The sequence below is a fragment of the Symphalangus syndactylus genome, chromosome 4, assembly GCF_028878055.3.
Source record: "Symphalangus syndactylus isolate Jambi chromosome 4, NHGRI_mSymSyn1-v2.1_pri, whole genome shotgun sequence".
NCBI classification, from domain to species: Eukaryota; Metazoa; Chordata; class Mammalia; order Primates; family Hylobatidae; genus Symphalangus; species Symphalangus syndactylus.
In genome coordinates, this window is record NC_072426.2 from 87,063,841 (window position 1) to 87,082,134 (window position 18,294).

General features: G+C 40.7%; 2 protein-coding genes across 12 annotated transcripts in view; one reads left to right on the forward strand and one right to left on the reverse strand.

Moving 5' to 3' along the window:
* The window catches only part of BMPR1A (bone morphogenetic protein receptor type 1A), a 174,675-nt gene that overhangs the window by 59,322 nt on the left and 97,059 nt on the right, over nt 1-18,294 (reverse strand). For 3 of the 11 annotated variants that reach the window (XM_063638132.1, XM_063638133.1, XM_063638127.1), the window contains one exon: nt 15,982-16,213. The exons of the other annotated variants lie outside the window; for them this stretch is intronic. The gene's annotated coding sequence lies outside the window, so the exon portion shown is untranslated. The remainder of the gene's footprint in view (nt 1-15,981; nt 16,214-18,294) is intronic. 11 annotated transcript variants of the gene reach the window in all.
* Nucleotides 731-13,428, forward strand: LOC129480134 (putative RNA polymerase II subunit B1 CTD phosphatase RPAP2). Its single transcript, XM_063637110.1, is given in 11 exon segments — nt 731-754; nt 898-917; nt 9,681-9,699; nt 11,580-11,688; nt 11,691-11,799; nt 11,801-12,303; nt 12,306-12,536; nt 12,852-12,902; nt 12,905-12,959; nt 12,961-13,076; nt 13,394-13,428. Coding segments are annotated over 11 exon segments (1,272 nt in total).

Consider the following 18,294-nt stretch of genomic DNA (forward strand, 5'->3'; position numbering starts at 1 on the left):
GCCCACATTTAACCTTTGTATTTCTGCTCCACTGTCCCTGCCCCACTCAAAACCTTCACTTTCCTTCTGTGCCAAGATAGTTTCCCCAACACAAGTATAAATTCTTCCAGGACCACAGAATCAAGACAATCTAGTATAGCATTATATATAGTTGATGCTGTGTGTTTTATACCCTTCACCAGGACCTCAATATTAGATGCAGAAGAAATGCTTCCAGGTTTCTGAAACATTTTTCAAATAGATAATCTGTTTTCAAAACATCATGCAACCTTGTACTACAAATTCCCTAAGCTAGTTTCTCCAAAGCTTTTTTGTTTAACTGTATTCAACAACAAAAATCTCACAATTACAACTAGACTGTACTATATAGCAATCTTTGGCATATCTGTACTTCGAAGAGATTCATAATGTCTGTCAGCTGTCTATTTAAGAGGCCTAGGTGTTACTCTTCTGTTTCTCCTCTAGAACACACAAAAATGACCGAAAACAGGCGAAGTGAATCAGTTATTGCAGAACTGTCCGGAAGGGGAGAGGGTTTGGTCACCCCATAGGCATACAATGGGTACAAGGTGATACTCCTTATCAGAAATGCTTGGGACCAGAAGTGTTTCGGATTTTGGACTATTTTTTAAATTTGTAATATTTGCACTATCTATACTTACTGGTTCAGCAACTCAAATCCAAAACTGTGAAATCCAAAACACCCCAATGAGCATTTCCTTTGAGCGTCATGTCGACATTCAAAAAGCTTCAGGTTTTACAGCATTTCAGATTTCAGATTTTTGGATTAGGGATGCTCAACCTTTACTGGTAAATTGAATAGAGAAAAAAACAGTTTAATGTGGTGGTAGAGTTCAGAGTCTCGCATAAAACAGATGATCTAGGTCTTTTGTGCAGATTAAATCACAGAAACTCAGGTATGTGGTGGTATTTAATGGTACCTGCTTAGCATCCCATCGTCACTGTCATTTTTATAACTTACAAATTAGTTTTACGTGCATTATCCCATCTCTGCGATCCTTACAGTAAGTAAAATCATTCCTACTTACAGAGAAAAGACAGGTTCAGGGAGATAAATAACTTGTTGAATTCCATGTAGCTAGTATATACGACAAACTAACACCCAGGTTTCTAATCCAAAGTGCAGCGTTTTGTCGGGTATACCATGAGCACATATGTTAAACGGGAAACTGGAAGTTATTTTTTTATTGAACCCTGTAAGATCTTTTTTCATCTTCATAACTATGGAAAAAAAAAAAAAATGAAGCGCAAAGTTAAGAAACTTGCCCGAGTTGGCCGGGCATGGTGGCTCACAAGGTCAGGCGTTCGAGACCAGCCTGGCCAACATAGTGAAACCCTGTCTCTACTAAAAAAACAAAAAATTAGCCAGGCATAGTGGCAGGTGCCTGTAAACCCAGCTACTCGGGAGGCTGAGGCAGGAGAATCACTTGAACTCAGGAGGCAAAAATTGCGGTGAGCCAAGATCGCGCCACTGCACTCCAGCTCAGGTGACAGTGCAAGACTCCGTCTCAAAAAAAAAAAAAGAAAAAGAAAGAAACTAGTCCAAGTTAACACAACCAGTAAGTGGCAGGTTTGCTGCTGACAAAGCCCAAATTCCACTTGTTGCTGCATGTAAGGTGCTGGCAGGAAAGTAATGAAATTAAAAAACATAAAGTACTGTGTCCCTTTTTACACCATCGCTTTTCAGCCAAAAAAAAAAAAAAAAAAAAAAAGCTCCCTCTTCTATCTATAGACTCTGCTTTCTGATGCTGGAGCTGGGATGCTGCTGACAATATGTCCTTCACCAGCTGGCTCCCGGAGACGCTCTGCCAACTGGGGAACTAGAGAAAGCTGGAAGAGGGGAGAAGAGACTTTCTTTTTCCCAATTTGGTTCGCTGTTCCTGTCAGTTGCCTGAATGCCACTGGCATTCAATTGGCAGCAGCAATATACACTCTCTGCTTCCTTCCACACTCCCAGAACCAACCCCATGGAATCCTTTTAGGCCCACTGGTGCCTACTACTCAGGGTCTCAGTCCCAGGTCCTCAAAAACCCCGCTTTGCACTCCCCTCAGGCATCAGCAGTGGCTGGGTTACCACCCCCTCCTAAGAGGATCTAAAAATATGTAGGTGACTTTTTGGTTGGAATAATGTCTGGGATATGACAGGACATACAGTTTGACCAGGGACCAGGATAGAAAATGCAATGTGCAGGGACAATCCTTCAAAATAAAGAACCAAATGCTAACAGTACTCTGCTTGTTGAGAAATACTGGTTCTTTTTTTGTGGGGGCAGGGGAAGGTAATTTCTTTTTGTCAACTCAATTTGTAGAGAAACACTGATTCTTGCCTAGTTTCATGCGTGTCCATGTGAAGAGACCACTAAACAGGCTTTGTGTGAGCAATAAAAGCTTTTAATCACCTCGGTGCAGGCAGGCTGAGTCCGAAAAGAGAGTCAGCGAAGGGAGATAAGGGTGGGGCCGTTTTATAGATTCGGGTAGATAAAGGAAAATTACAGTCAAAGGGGAGTTGTTCTCTGGCGGGCAGAGTGGAGGTCGAAAGGTGCTCAGTGGGGGAGCTTTTTGAGCCAGGATGAGCCAGGAGAAGGACTTTCACAACGTAATGTCATCAGTTAAGGCAAGGACCGGCCATTTACACTTCTTTTGTGGTGGAATGTCATCAGTTAAGGTGGGGCAGGGCATATTCACTTCTTTTGTGATTCTTCAGTTACTTCAGGCCAGCTGGGCGTATACCTGCAAGTCACAGGGGATGCGATGGCTTGGCTTGGGCTCAGAGGCCTGACAGTCTTGCCTTCTTATATTAATAGGAAAAATAAAACAGTGTTGAAGTGTTGGGGCTGCGAAAATTTTTGGGGGGTGGTAGGGAGAAAGAGAATGGGCGATGTTTCTCAGGGCTGCTTCAAGCGGGATTAGGGGTGGCGTGAGAACCTAGAGTGGGAGAGATTAAGCTGAAGGGAGATCTTGTGGTAAGGGGTGATATTGTGGGGTTGTTAGAAGAAACATTTGTCATATAGAAGGATTGGTGATGGCCTGGATACGGTTTTGGATGAATTGAGAAACTAAACAGAAGATACTAGGTCCGAATAAAAGAAGGAGAAAAATGGGTATTAAAGGACTAAGAACTGGGAGGACCCAGGACATCCAATTAGAGAGTGCCCAAGGGGATTCAGCGTAATTACCTGCTTGGTTGGCAAGTTTTTGGGCTCTATCCTTGAGTTTTTTTATATTGTCGTACACTAGGCCAGATTGATTTAGGTAAAAACAACACTCTTCATTTAAGAATATACAGAGTCCTCCTTTTTCAGCAGTGAGTAAGTCAAGGCCTTGGCAGTTTTGGAGGACAACTGCAGCTGAAGAGTCTACTTGGGCCTGGAGGACTGATAAAGTTTGTGATACGTCTGTGATGCTAGCAGAGAAGTCATTGGACAGGCTACGGAAGGTCGTGACAGAGGTTGAAATGCCTGCTATTCCAGTACCGAGAGCAATAGTGGAGGCAGAAAGTCCTAAACCGACCACCAAGGGAATTAGTGGAAAAACTTTGCCATGTCGGTGTCATGAGGGGAACAGGGAGCAATTCGGTCCCATTTGCAAATTTAATTTTGGGGGTAAGGAAAACTAGTGTGCATGTGCCTGTCTAATTAGCAGGTAGACACATGTAGGTAGAGGATCCACAGAGGAAGAAGAGACCTTGTGCCAGGCAAAATTAGAGATGTAAAGTAAAAAGGTGAGAAGGAGTGCTGAAAGGGGTATCATACTTCATTATTATCTAATGGTTCCTTTGTAGTTCCAGCTGGTCAAGTGGCAACAATATTAAATCTCTAAGAAGAAAAATTATCTTGATTAAACTAATGTATGAATACAATTTTAATTTTTTTCCCTTCCCACCTGATTGCTTTAAAAAGGAATTGTTTTTGCTGTGTTAACCATGGTGCTTGTACAATGCAAAAGCAATTGTTAAAAATCAATCATTTTTTCCACTTATGTAACTATTTAAAAAATTGTTTTAATTCAGGGTATAAAGATTTCCCCTAAGATCTCAGAAGTAGAGGCTCCTACACTAAGCATATTCTATCTTCCATGCCACGAAAAGTTCAGGCGCGAGCTGGTCTAATAGTCTCAGGACTTTGACTGACCCTGCAGTGACAAAGTCACTCTCTCAGACTCAATACTAATAAGGTGGTCCCAGAAACTGCTGGCAGCTATGTTGGGCCCAGAAGGAGAAGCAGAAAGCAGAGCCGGGAGACTAAAAGAAGCCAGATGCTGGGAGACATCGATGAGCCACTCAAGCAACCTTGTCTGAAGCCTCAATTACTTTGGAACTCTTCAGTTAAGAGCCAATAAATTCCATTTTTTAGGTCAGAGAGAGTCAATTTTTCTGTTACAACCAAAAATACTCTAGCTAATATAGCTAATATGAGGATTAAAGGGAAAGGCACACTTGAGTATTCTGGGTTAGATTAGCATAAAATTAGCAATTCTGAATAAAGGCAAATAAATGTCTTATCAGAAAAGATACTTGATAACATCTGAAAAGAAAACACAGGCTGCTATAAGGGCTATTTTTAAGACAGCTCAGGCCCGCACAGTGGCTCTTGTCTGTAATCCCAGCACTTTCGGAGGCTGAGGCAGGCAGATCACTTGAGGCAGGGTGTTCAAGACCAGCCTGGCCAACATGGTGAAACCCCATCTCTACTAAAAATACAGAAATTAGCCAGGCATGGTGGTGGGTAACTGTAATCCCAGCTACTTGAGGCCGAGGCAGGAGAATTGCTTGAACCTGGGAGGTGGAGGTTGCAGTGAGCTGAGACTGTGCCACTGCATTCCAGCCTGGGTGACAAAGCGAGACTGTCCCAAAGGAAAAAAAAAAAAAAGACAGCTCAAATAGTATAAAAATTGACTTAACAATGTTATCAGCAACTACACAATTTGTCACTACTTATCTTTCCTTGCCTCTTCCCTCCCAAATCTGCTAGATTCTAAGTCTTTCCCACCTCCATTAACAGCCTCTTTACTTGGTGTAAAATCTTAAAAGTCCCAGGTCTAAAATCATATTTTTTTTTTTTTTAAGAATATCACTACACAGATGTAACCAGATCTAAAATCTCAAGTCATTCTTGACAACTCCCTCTTTCCTTGTTGCATTCCATTTCCTATCTGTCATCAAATCCACTGGTTCTACCTGCAGAATGTATACAGAACCCACACACTTCCCACTACCTCCACCGCTCACTCAGGACCAAGCCACTAACCCCTTTGCCTGGATTGCTGAAAGCGCCTCCTAACTGGCCTCCTGCTTCCACCTGTGCCCACTATAGATTTGCAACACAGAAGCCAGAGTGATCCTAAGAGAAAGCATGTTAAACCACATCACACCCCATTCAGATCCCTCCAACGGTGCTCCAACTCACTCAGACAAAAAGCTAAAGTCTCCAGTAGTCCACCCTCCCTCTGTTCCAGCCTAGTAGGTGTTCCTTGCACCTGCCGCTCACAGTCCTGCTGCAGGACCCTGGCACGTGCAGGTCCCTCTGCCTGTAACGGTCTTCCCCAGGACTGCTGCCTTGCCCCTTCCAACCACTTACTCAAAATCCCTTTCTTATTTACAGGCTTCCTGCCCACCCTATTTAAAACTGTAATCCCATCCCCATGCCTAGCACTCCTCTCCTTTCTGGCTGTTTCTTTCTCTTTAGCATTTGTCATGCTATATAATTTGATATAATTTTCTCTGTATTTTATTGCCTGCCACCTCATCCAGAATATATGCTCCATGAGGCCAGGAGGGTTAGTCTGTTTCACTCACTTTATATTTTTAGCACCTGGAACAGTGCTTGGCACATAATCGATACTAAATAAATATTTGTTGAGGGAATGACTGAATAGAGCAGAAGGAATTAAAACGTTATGCCAATTCCTTTTACTTTTATATACAAACCAGACTTTCTCAAAAGAGTAGTACAGTGGATAAACTATCCCATTTCCTTATCTCAACACAACTGAAATGATATAAAAACCACACCAATTCCTTTTGCTCACTTCCATCCCTGACTTGTGTCAAGATCCGGTGAGGAAAAAGTTTCCACTGTTTTCATGGATATCCTCAAGTTTGAGATATAAATTAAAAGGGCTTAAGAATGTCTAAAATGTTGTTTAAGGCAAACAATGGCTTGGGTTATGCTTTTACAGTACCACATGTTATACCAAGTTAAATAATTATGGAAATAATTACAGACAAAAAGAAAATGCAGTCTTTCTTTAGTACAAACAATGTGGTCTGACAAAGGGAACTTCAAAGCATGATCTAAATTCAACTGCAATCTTTCAGTACGTAAACAACACACTGAAGGTTCAAAGGTAGTATGTGTACGTAAAATTTAAGTCTCCAACTGCCCTGAATAAGGGCAGAGGGCGTTAAAATAGATTTTTAACAATTCTTCCCTGACAAGCATGACCAAAAAAGGACAGCATAGAAAACTAAAATCTTACAAACCCAAAGGTTTAAGAAAGAACTCCCTCAAGATGACAGATTCCTGCTGTATGCACATGAAGCTCAAGAACTTGGGAACCTAGAAGAGTTTCCCCCCTTGGGAATGAAATATCTGTACTTTATTTTCTTTATTCTGCGTTACAACATCTTTTCAGGTTGAAATGTACTGGTTTAGGGTGTTGTAAGAAGTTCTAGGCCAGGCGCTGTGGCTCATGCCTGTAATCCCAGCACTTTGGGAGGCCGAGGCGGACGGATCACAAGGTCAGGAGATCGAGACCATCCTGGCTAACATGGTGAAACCCTGTCTCTACTAAAAATACAAAAAACTAGCAGGGCGTGGTGGCGGGCGCCTGTAGTCCCAGCTACTCGGGAGGCTAAGGCAGGAGAATGGCATGAACCCGGGAGGTGAAGCTTGCAGTGAGCCGAGATCATGCCACCACACTCCAGCCTGGGAGGCAGAGTGAGACTCCGCCTAAAAAAAAAGTTCTATGGCATGAAATGGATTTGATGTTTACTTGTCCCTGCTTTCCTTTTAGCATCTTTTTTTTTTTTTTTTTTTTTTTTAATATGGAGTCTTCCTCTGTTGCCCAGGCTGTAGTGCAATGGCACAATCTCGGCTCACTGCAACCTCCGCCTCCCAGGTTCAAGCAATTCTCCTGCCTCAGCCTCCGGAGTAGCTGGGACTACAGGCACATGCCACCACACTTGGCCATTTTTTGTATTTTTAGTAGAGACAGGGTTTCGCCATGTTGGCCAGGATGGGCTCGAACTCTTGATCTCGGGTGATCCATCAGCCTCGGCCTCCCAAAGTGTTGGAATTACAGGTGTGAGCCATGGCACCCAGCCCCATTTAGCATCTTTCTTTAAGCCCAGGTACCTTTCTGATTTTTTCCTGGGATTTCTAGTTTAAACACACATCAACTTGCCTTTTATTTCAAAGAAAGGATTGTTAAGTAACATATAGCATTGCCTTACATATTGTTAAATTTTCTATAGATATATAAAAACTACTGTTTTTATATGTATAATGCTTTCATTTTGTTCACATAACACTGTGAAGTATTTCCACGATAGATATTTGTAGTTTTTCTTAATTCATTTTCATTGTTATCTAGTGTTTTATCCTATGAATATCTTATGGTCATATTTGCCCATTCTCTTGTTGATGAACATTTTCTCCTTAGAGATGGGGTCTTGCCATGCTGGTCCAGGCTGGAGTGCAGGAGCTATTCGCAGGTGCAATCAGATTGCACTGCTTCAGCCTCCCGAGTAGTCCCAACTACAGGTGCATGCCACAGTGCACAACCATGTTGATGGACATTTTAGATCATTTCCAATAATTTAGCATAAGCAATGAGGCAATAAATAAACTTGAAGAGATGCTTTTGTTGTTGTTTGGGCTGATAAAACTGTAGGCTGGATTTGCAGAAGTGGGATTCTAGGTCTAATGGTGGTTTTGGTTTTTTTGAACAATACAGGTTGGAACTGCATGGGTCGACTTATATGCAAATTCTTTTTGTTTTTTGAGATGAGTCTCACTCTGTTGCCCAGGCTGGAGTGCAGTGGTGCAATCTTGGCTCACTGCAACCTCCAGCTCCCAGGTTCAGGAGATTCTCCTGCCTCAGCCTCCCGAGTAGCTGGGACTACAGGCGCATGCCAGCAAACCTGGTTAATTTTTATATTTTTAGTAGAGACGGGGTTGGCCAGGTTGGTCTCGAACTCCTGACCTCAGGTGATCCACTTGCCTCAGCCTCCCAAAGTGCTGGGATTACAGGCATGAACCACCACTTCCGGTCTCTTCTTTTCAATAAGTGTAGCAATCTCTTCATATTGCAGGCAAACAAGGGCTGAAAATACAGTATTTAACTGGGCGCTGGTGGCTCACACCTGTAACCCCAGCACTTTGAGAGGCCAAGGCAGGAGGATCACTTGAGCCCAGAAGTTTGAAACCAGCCTGGGCAATGTAGTGAGACCCCATCTCTATACTTTAAAAAATAATAATAAAAGAAAATAGATGATTCACTTTGTCTTTGGTGCTTTTGTCTTACATTTAAGTCTTTAATCCATTTTGAGTTTATTTTTGTATATGGTGAAAGACAAGGGTACAGTTTCACTCTGCATATGTATATCCAGTTTTCCCAGCACCATTTATTGAAGACTGTCTTTTCCCCAAAGCATGTTCTTGGCTCCTTTGCCAGCTGGCTATAAATATGTGGATTTATTTCTAGGTTCTCTATTCTGTTCAATTGGTCTATTGTCTGGTTTTATGCTAGTACCATGCTGTTTTGGTTACTAGAGCTTTGCAGTATATCTTGAAGTCTGGTAGTGTGATGCCTCTAGCTTTGTCCTTTTGGCTCAGAACTGCTTTGGCATTTGCAGTCCTTTGTGGTCCTATATTAATTTTAGGATTTTTTTTTTCTATTTCTGTGAAGACTGTCACTGGTATTTTGATAGGGATTGCATTGAATCTATAGCTTGCTTTCGGTAGTATGGTCATTTTCACAGTATTAATTCTTCAAATCCTTGAATATGGATGTCTTTCCATATTTTGTGCCCGCTTCAGTTTCCTTCATCAGTGTTTTATAGTTTTCCTTGTAGAGATCTTTCACCTCCTTGGTCAAATGTATTTCATTTTTTGGTAGCTTTTGTAAATGGATTACTCTCTTCATTTCTTTTTCTGCTAGTTCATTGTTGGTGTATAGAAACACTACTAATTTTTGTATATTGATTTTGTACTCTGCAACCTTACTAAATTCATTTATCAGTTCTAAAAGTTTTATGTTGAAGTTTTTAGGGTTTTCTACATATATGATCGTGGCAATTCAACTTCCTCCTTTCCAATTTAGATGCCTTTTATTTCCTTCTCTTGCCTAATTGCTCTAGCTAGGACTTCCAGTCTTCACCTTTCATTGTATCATTTTGCAATTCCAAATGTAAAACACTGATAATAAGCACAATTTTAAAATACTGAAGAACAAAATAATAAGTTTAATAGAAAAATGAATCATATTAGGTACAGAAAGCCTCAATATTAGGTAAGTCAATTGTTCCTAAATTAATTATAAATTTAATGAAAGTCTTTATCACATTAAGGAAGTTCCCTTCTTAGTTTGCTGGGAGGTTTCATCACGGAGTTAAATTTCATCAAGTGCTTTTGCTTCATCTAGTGATATGAGCACAGAGTTTTTCTCCTTCAATGTGCAAATGAATTAATAAATTAATACTAATTCATATTAAGAACTTTATTGAATAAACCATCTGTGGTGGTTTTTAAATACGTCCACAAATTCTTTCATACTCTTCTTTTTAAGAGGTGGAAACTAATTCCTTTGAGTATGGGTTAAACTGAGTGACTTCCTTCTAACAAACAGGATAAAGGAAAAACTACAAGCTTCTGCCTGTAATAACAGCACTTTGGGAGGAATAGGCAGGAGGACTGCTTGAGATCAGGAGTTTGAGACCAGCCTGGTCAACATAGCAAGACCCCATCTCAATTTAATTAAAAAAAAAAAAAAAGAAAGGAAAAAATAATGACTAGGTCTTAAAAGGCACTGCAGCTTTCTCCTTGCTTTTTTTTGGATCACTAGATCTGGAAAAAGCCAGCTGTCACAGTGTGAGGACACTTGAGCCTACGGGAAGGCCTATGGGGTGAAGAACTGAGGCCTCCTGCCAACCGCCATGTGAGTATGTCACCTTGGAAGTGTATTCTCCCCGAGTCAGGCTTTCAGATGACTGTAGCCCCTGCTGACTTCCTGACTGCAACCTTGTGAGACATAAAGATTAGAACCGCATCCAGCTAGGCTACTCCTGAATTCTTGTAAGTTAGGGTTTCATGTAATTAAGTTTTGGGATAAACTGTTATGCAGCAATGATAATTAACACTTTTCTTGGATTCCTGAGATAATTTCTATTTGTCATTATTGTATAATAAATAATGTATTCAGTCTTTGACCCTAGTTATTGGGAGAGAACCTCTAATTCATGGAATTTCCTTGGTAGTAGGAGTGCCTTTGTAACTCAGGAGCCTCATGGATCATTCCTGAGATTATGCTAACAATTGACTCAGAATGGGGGAGATTATGCTAACAAGATGACTCAGAATGGGGTCTGCTCACCAGAAAGGCCACCATGTGTAGAAGGATGGGGTTTGAGCTAGCTAAGCCTCTAAGGAAGAAAGGAGAGAACACTGAAGGTTTGAGTTCAATCACATGGCCAATTATTCCATTACACCTACATATAAAATCTCCACACACCATAGCTCAGGTAGGCTTCCTGATTGGTGAGCATACTGATGTGTCAAGAGGGTAACATACCCTGATCCCAGGAGAGGAGAGCACAGAAGCTCCATGTTAGGAACCCTCCCAGTCCCCTGTATCTCATTTGGCTGGTCCTGATCTGTATTCTTCATAATTAAAGTGTAACTTAAGTATACCGCTATCCCAAGTTCAGTCAGTCACTTTATAAATTATCAAACTTGAGGGGATTCATGGGAACCCCCAGATTTGCAGCCAGTTAATTGGAAGCACAGGTGGTCTGGGGACCACCAAACTTTTAACTTGTACTTGCAGCAAGGGCAGTCTCGTTGGGAAGTGCACCCTTAAACCTGTGGAGTCTCATGTTAACTCTGTCAGAACTGTATTACAGTCAGCATTGTAGACATGAGATATATACATATAAAATATTTAAACATACTGCTGGACTTGTTTTGCTCCTATCTTGTTAGATTTTACATAAGCAAGACTGGTCTATAATTTATTTCATATTAGCCATGCTTGGTTTTGGTACCAAGGTTATACTAGTCACAATAAACTGAGGAACTTTCCTTAATTTGCTATTCTCTGGAACAGCGTATGTATATCTGGACATACCTACGACATGATAGTTTAAAAGAATTCACCCTTAAGATAATCTGGGCCAGGTACGGACACGGGGCCTCAGGGCGAGACTCTGGAGCTGGTCCCAACCCGCGGACTACTCTCTCCCCCATGGCTGACTGCGCTGGGCTGCAGAGGGCCGGGGCTCCCACTGTTCTCAAAATGCCACAGACAAGTACTTTGAAACAAGAAGATGCTTCTAAAAGGGGAAGTTCATTACACCTGCTCACTACAACGATGTAGTGAATGAACGTTCCATTGTCAAACTCTGTGGTTATCCTTTATGTCACAAGAAGCTGGGAATTAAATAAAAAATTTCAAAACCAATAAAGTCTATGATATCACTGAAAGAAAGTCTTTTTGCAGCAATTTCTGTTACGAAGCATCTGAGTTTTTTGAAGCACAAATTCCCAAAACTCCAGTATGGGGAGAGGCATCCAGATTTTCAACTGCTAAAGGAAGGGCAAAGTGGCCATTCTGGAAAAGAAATACAGTTATGCAGTAAAGCCATTAAAACATCAGCTATTGACAATCCTAGCCACTTTGAAAAGCAGTATGAATCTTCTAGCAATAGTTCTTCCAGCACTCTTAAGGACAGCAGCAGTGATAACGAGCAAGACTTTGTTTCCTCCATTCTACCAGGAAACAGACCAAATTCAACAAGTATTAGACCACAGCTGCACCAAAAAAGCATAACGAAAAAGAAAGCTGGTCTCAAAGCTAATGCCAAACACAAAGAACAGACAGTAGTGGATGTCACTGAGCAGTTAGGCAATTGCAAATTAGATACTCAGGAGAAAGCTGCCACATGTGAACTTCCTTTACAGAAAGTAAATACTCAAGAGTTCTTCAAATAGTACTTTGCCTGAAAGATTAAAGCTTCAGAAAATTCTGAAAGTAAATACAGTAGGTCAGAAATAACTCTAATAGGCATAAGAAAAGTGTGGAGCATTTTAACAGAAAATTTGCCAAATCAAACCAAGTTTCTAGGTCACTGTCTAGTTCAGTGCAGGTGTGTCCTGAAGTGGCAAATAGAAACTTACTTAAAGTTTTGAAGGAGACTTTGATTGGGTGGAAGACAGAAGAAACTCTGAGGTTTTTGTATGGCCAGAATTTAGCTTCTGTGTGTCTGAAACCCAAAGCCTCTCTGGTTAAAAAACTTAGTGACGCCGGGTGCAGTGGCTCACGCCTGTAATCCCAGCACTTTGGGAGGCTGTGGCAGGTGGATCACCTGACCTCAGGAGTTCGAGACCTGACGTGAAACCCTGTCTCTACTAAAAATACAATAATTAGCTGGGCGTGGAGGCAGGTGCCTGTAATCCCAGCTACTTGGGAGGCTGAGAATTGCTTGAACCCAAGCGGCAGAGGTTGCAGGGAGTGGAGGTTGCACCACTGCACCCCAGCCTGGGCAACAGAGCGAGACTCTGTCTGGAAAAAAAAAAAAAAAAGAGAGAGAAAAGAAAAGGAAAAAAAAAAAGAACTTAATGACATAATGTCAGACTCAGATAGTCATTCCCCTGCCTGGAGGGAGTCAACAGCTTGGAAGAGTCTTTACCTTTTAGGTGCTCAGATACAGCCGTTAAACCACCGACGAGAACTGGAAAAAGAAACTGAAAAGTTAAATCTGAGGATCAGGAAGTTTTATAGAGGATGATATGTTTTGGATGAAGAAACCACCAAATCACAAGACTCAGAAGGGATACGTCTTAGAGACAATGAGTTTTTCCAGGTCGTTAACATTTGGAAAACTCATCATAGCAAATCTTGGAGCAGGAAGTGTTGCAGGAAGTCAGGGACCCCAAACGGAGGGACCGGCTGAAGCCATGGCAGAAGAACGTGGATTGTGAAGATTTCATGGACATTTATTAGTTCCCCAAATTAATACTTTTATAATTTCTTATGCCTGTCTTTACTGCAATCTCTAAACACAAATTGTGAAGATTTCATGGACACTTATCACTTCCCCAGTCAATACCCTTGTGATTTCCTATACTTGTCTTTAATCTCTTAATCCTGTCAGCTGAGGAGGACGTATGTCACCTCAAGACCCTGTGATAATTACGTTAACTGCACAAATTGTAGAGCATGTGTGTTTGAACAATACGAAATCTGGGCACCTTGAAAAAAGAACAGGGTAACAGCAATGTTCAGGGAATAAGAGAGATAACCTTAAACTCTGGTCGCTGGTGAACCAGGCAGAACAGAGCCATATTTCTCTTCTTTCAAAAGCAAATGGGAGAAATATCGCTGAATTCTTTTTCTCAGCAAGGAACATCCCTGGGAAAGAGAATGCGCCCCTGAGGGTGAGCCTCTGAAATGGCCCCCTTGGGTGTGGCGTCTTCTATGGTCCAGACTGTAGGGATGAAATAAGCCCCAGTCTTCCATAGCGCTCCCAGGCTTATTAGGACAAGGAAATTCCCGCCTAATAAATTTTGGTCAGACCCGTTGCTCTCAAACCCTGTCTCCTGATGTTATCAATGACAATCGTGCTTCATTAGCAATTTTAATTTCACCCCAGTCCTGTGGTCCTGTGATCTCGCCCTGCCTCCATTTGCCTTGTGATATTCTATTACCTTGTGAAGCACGTGATCTCTGTGACCCACACCCTATTCGTACACTCCCTCCCCTTTTGAAAATCACTAATAAAAACTTGCTGGTTTCACGGCTTGTGGGGCATCACGGAACCTACTGACATGTGATGTCTCCCCCGGACGCCCAGCTTTAAAATTTCTCTCTTTTGTACTCTGTCCCTTTATTTCTCAAACCGGCCAATGCTTAAGGAAAACAGAAAAGAACCTACGTGACTATCAGGGCAGGTTCCCCGATAAGGAAGGATAATGAAGAGATAATTGTTAAATTTTCAAGTAGTTTCTTTAGTCATTCTGCCTTTTGGTTTACAGTGCCATCACCACAGTTGGCATTACTATTTTACAGATAAGTTGAAATTTGCCCCTAGTAAATTTTCATAAACGTGCAGTATTTTTTCTAATGTAAAAATAGCCTAAAATGGTGGGACAAAGTTTTCCCTAATTCTTCATATAATAAATGAAGTCTCTAAAGAGGCTTATTTTTTTTTTCTTAAAAAGAAAAAATGATCATCTGGGCCAAAGGCTTATCTCTAAGTGTATGAAAGTGGGTGGCTCTTTTAATTACAAATCCAATTTCTCTAATAGTTACAGAAATATCCAGGTTTTCTATTTACTCTGTGTCCATTTTTATTGTTATAATCTTCTAGAAAATTGACATTTAAATTGTAAAATTTATTGGTATAAAGTGATTCAAGATATTTTAAGACTTTCTTCTGTATCTTCCTTTTACATCCTCAGTATTATTTGTACTTTATATTTTTTCTTGATCAATCTTTCAAATAGTTTATTAGCCTTTTCATAAAAAACAACTTTCCGCTTTGTTAATCCTCTTCAATGTATCTTTTAACAAAAAATTCATCATTTCAAGCCCCAAATCTATCACACTTATTAGCTAGAGGCTTGGATAAGTTTCTCTCTGTGCCTAAGTTTCCTCATGTGTAAAGTGCACATAATAACAATACCCTCCTCACATGGCTTTGTGAAGATTAAATGAGATAACCTTTGTAAAGAACATGGAATGGTGCTTGGAATAGAGTAAGAACTCTAGAATTGTTAGCTTTTATCTGTATCATCTATTTTACTTCACTTGAATTTACTGCCGTGCTCTTTCCCTAATTTAGATTAGCTTATTAATATTTAAATCTTCTTTTAAAATACGAATATTTAAGGCTTCAGGTTTTCACACGTTTTAATATGTCCTAAGTTTCTTTTTTTTTTTTGAAATAAGGTCTTGCACTCTGTAGTCTAGGCTAGAGTGTAATGGTGTGATCACGACTCACCGCGGACTCAACTTTCCAGGCTCAAGTAATCCTCCCATCTCAGCTTTCTGAGTAGGGGCTACAGGGGGACACCACTGTGCTGGGCTAATTTTTATTTTTTTTGTAGAGGCAGGGTCTCCCTATTTTGCTCAGGCTGTCATTTTCTCTATTGTTTTGTTCTAGGTGTTCACTAAATTGATTATTTTATATTTAATCTGTGGGATTTACAGAAGTGTGTTTTTAAATTTCCAAATGTGTAGAATTTGTTATTCATTTCCTACATGCTTTCTTGCCAGAAAACATGGTTGATTTTATTTGAAATGTATAAGAACTTGCTGTATAGCCTAGTAAATGGTCACTTTCATAAAACACTCCATGTGTGCTTGAAAGAACTATTTTTTTTTTTTTTTTAAGAGTTGTGAGGTGTATTTCAGACTTTTCTTTTTTAAAGGCAAGGTCTTGCTCTGTTGCCCAGGCTGGACTGCAGTGATGTGATCACTGCTCACTGCAGCTTCCAACTCCTAGGCTCAAGCCATCCTCCCATCTCAGCTTGTCCAGTACAGGCATCTGTCACCATGCCTAGCTCAGACTAACTTCTAAAACCAAATGACCTTACCATTCTCTCTGCTTAAAAACCTAAAAAAATCCTCATTTCATACGATAAAATTAGTAACATAAGACTTTTTGTGATCTGACATCTGCTGAGGCCTCTACTACTCTCCTCCCCTCTCCTCCATACCCTTACGATGCTCCAACTCTACCAAAGTCAGTGCAGCCGCTCTCCCTTCACAGGCATTCCTTCCAGGCTTCCATTCCTCTGCGCAGCCTTTGTGTCCTCGTTGTTCTTTGCCAGAGTAACTACAATGTTCTCTTCAGGACTTGATCTGCGAGTTCCCTTGTGTATGCAGTCCTCGATCCCAACTCATTAGGCTGCATGAGGAGTCCCCTTCAACTTCCAGTACACCCGGCACACATCGCAGCTGCTTTGCAGATCTTAAACAATGTTCACTCAAAAATGACTTAATGATGACTTGGTTATGTGCCATGTACTGACTATCCAATGGTAAATAAAACAGACATGATTCCTCCTCTTATAAAGCTTAGTCAGCTGATTTTTTTACTTATCTTGCAGCAATGTAATTGCCACTGTCTAGCACATTTCTAAGCAAAGGAATAAAAATGTTCAATAAATAAATTTAAGGAATAAAAAATAGTAATATCTTGCTAAGGGCAATATATTTGGGGAATTAAACCAACCATAAAACCATAAAATGCACTCTAACAGTTCTTTATAAGTATACTGGCATCTAAAAATATATCTCTAGATCTTACAGTAACAGCCAGTTACTACTGACAGTGCTAGCTCAAGAACTTCGTTCCCAAAATCACCATCCTTTTGTGATTTCTAGACATCAGAAAACAGAAATTTAGACTCACATCATAAAATGGAGGACCTGAATATACTTGAAACCTCTCTTTCCAAATTTTTCTGGTTTATTTCATATTTTGAATTAGCTTAAAACTTTCAACTATCATGAATAGTTCAGCGCTAAGTTTACCAGTTTTTTATATTATGACATAAGAAATCTAGTAATATAAAGCTGTATTCATAATTAAGTCTTTCTCATATTGGTACTGAACAATGTACCTACTTTATGTAAAAACAGGCTTATATTTCCTGAACATATAATGGCTGTCTTTAAAAATTATCACCCCTAAAAGGAGAACTTTGGGCCAGGTGTGGTGGCTCATGCCCGTAACCCATCTCAGCACTTTAGGAGGCTGAGGCAGGAGGATCACTTGAGCCCAGGAGTTCAAGGCTGTGGTGAGTCATGATCATGCCACTGCACTCCAGCCTGGGCAACACAGCAAGACCCTGTCTCGAAACAACAACAAAAACAAAACTTTGAGCTAAATTAAAGGACTAGTTCTAAAGACTAGGAAATGTTAAAATGGGTATAAGTAGCCAATCTAGTGAATTACACCCTCACTGGGCAGAGCTGGCTAGCTTGCAAGCTGGCTAGAAATGCAGAATCCCAGACTGTGCTGAATCAATCTTTTAACAAGACCCCCAGGTGACATGCAAGTATACTAAATTTGAAAAGCAGTAGATAAGACCACCTTTATTTAGCTGCTTAGTCTACCCTGTTTAATTTAAGCATCCTGGAAATATTCACTTATTGAGCAATGAACTTTTTTTTTTTTTTTTTTGAAATGGAGTCTCGCTCCATCACCCAGGCTAGAGTGCGGTGGCGCTATCTCAGCTCACTGCAACCTCTGCTTCCCAGGTTCAAGCCATCCTCCTGCCTCAGCCTCCCAAGGAGCTGGAATTACTGGCATGCAACATCATGCCTGGCTAATTTTTGTATTTTTAGTAGAGATGGGGTTTCACCATGTTGGCCAGGCTGGTCTCAAACTTCTGACCTCAAGTGATCCACCCGCCTCGGCCTTCCAAACTGCTGAGATTGCAGGCATGAGCCACTGCACCCGGCCTGAGTAATGAATTTTTTTTAATTTCCACTCCCCTACTCTCCCCACCCCAAAAGAGAGCAAGATGCTTTCTGGATGCTTCGTAGTATTTACTTACTCACCCAACATATATTTATTGTTCATACACTGTGTTAGCTGCCATAAAGATAAACTATTACTTTTTAAATGGCACAGGTAAACGCTAATAAAATTCAGATGAGGAAAGGAAAGTTAAACTAATATTTACTGAGTGTCTACTATGAGGATGTGATACATAGGAACAACATTCCCTGGTGTCTATTACTTGCCAGGCATTGTTCTAGATACTGCTGAAAATAACTTTCTGCAATCATGAAAGTCTCTATGTTACTCAATAAAGTAGCCACTAACCATATGTGGCTACTCAGTAGTCAAAATACAAGTGGCTAATGACAACCATATCGGATAGTGCAGTTCTAGAAGCTTATACTTACTACCTATTTGATTCACTGACCAATCCTGACAAGCCAGTGTAGATGTGGATCTAAGGCACAGAAGTTACTGGTAGACTATCGAAAATGGTATGCATTACATGGGATAAAAGGGACAGGGTGAGGTAGATAAGC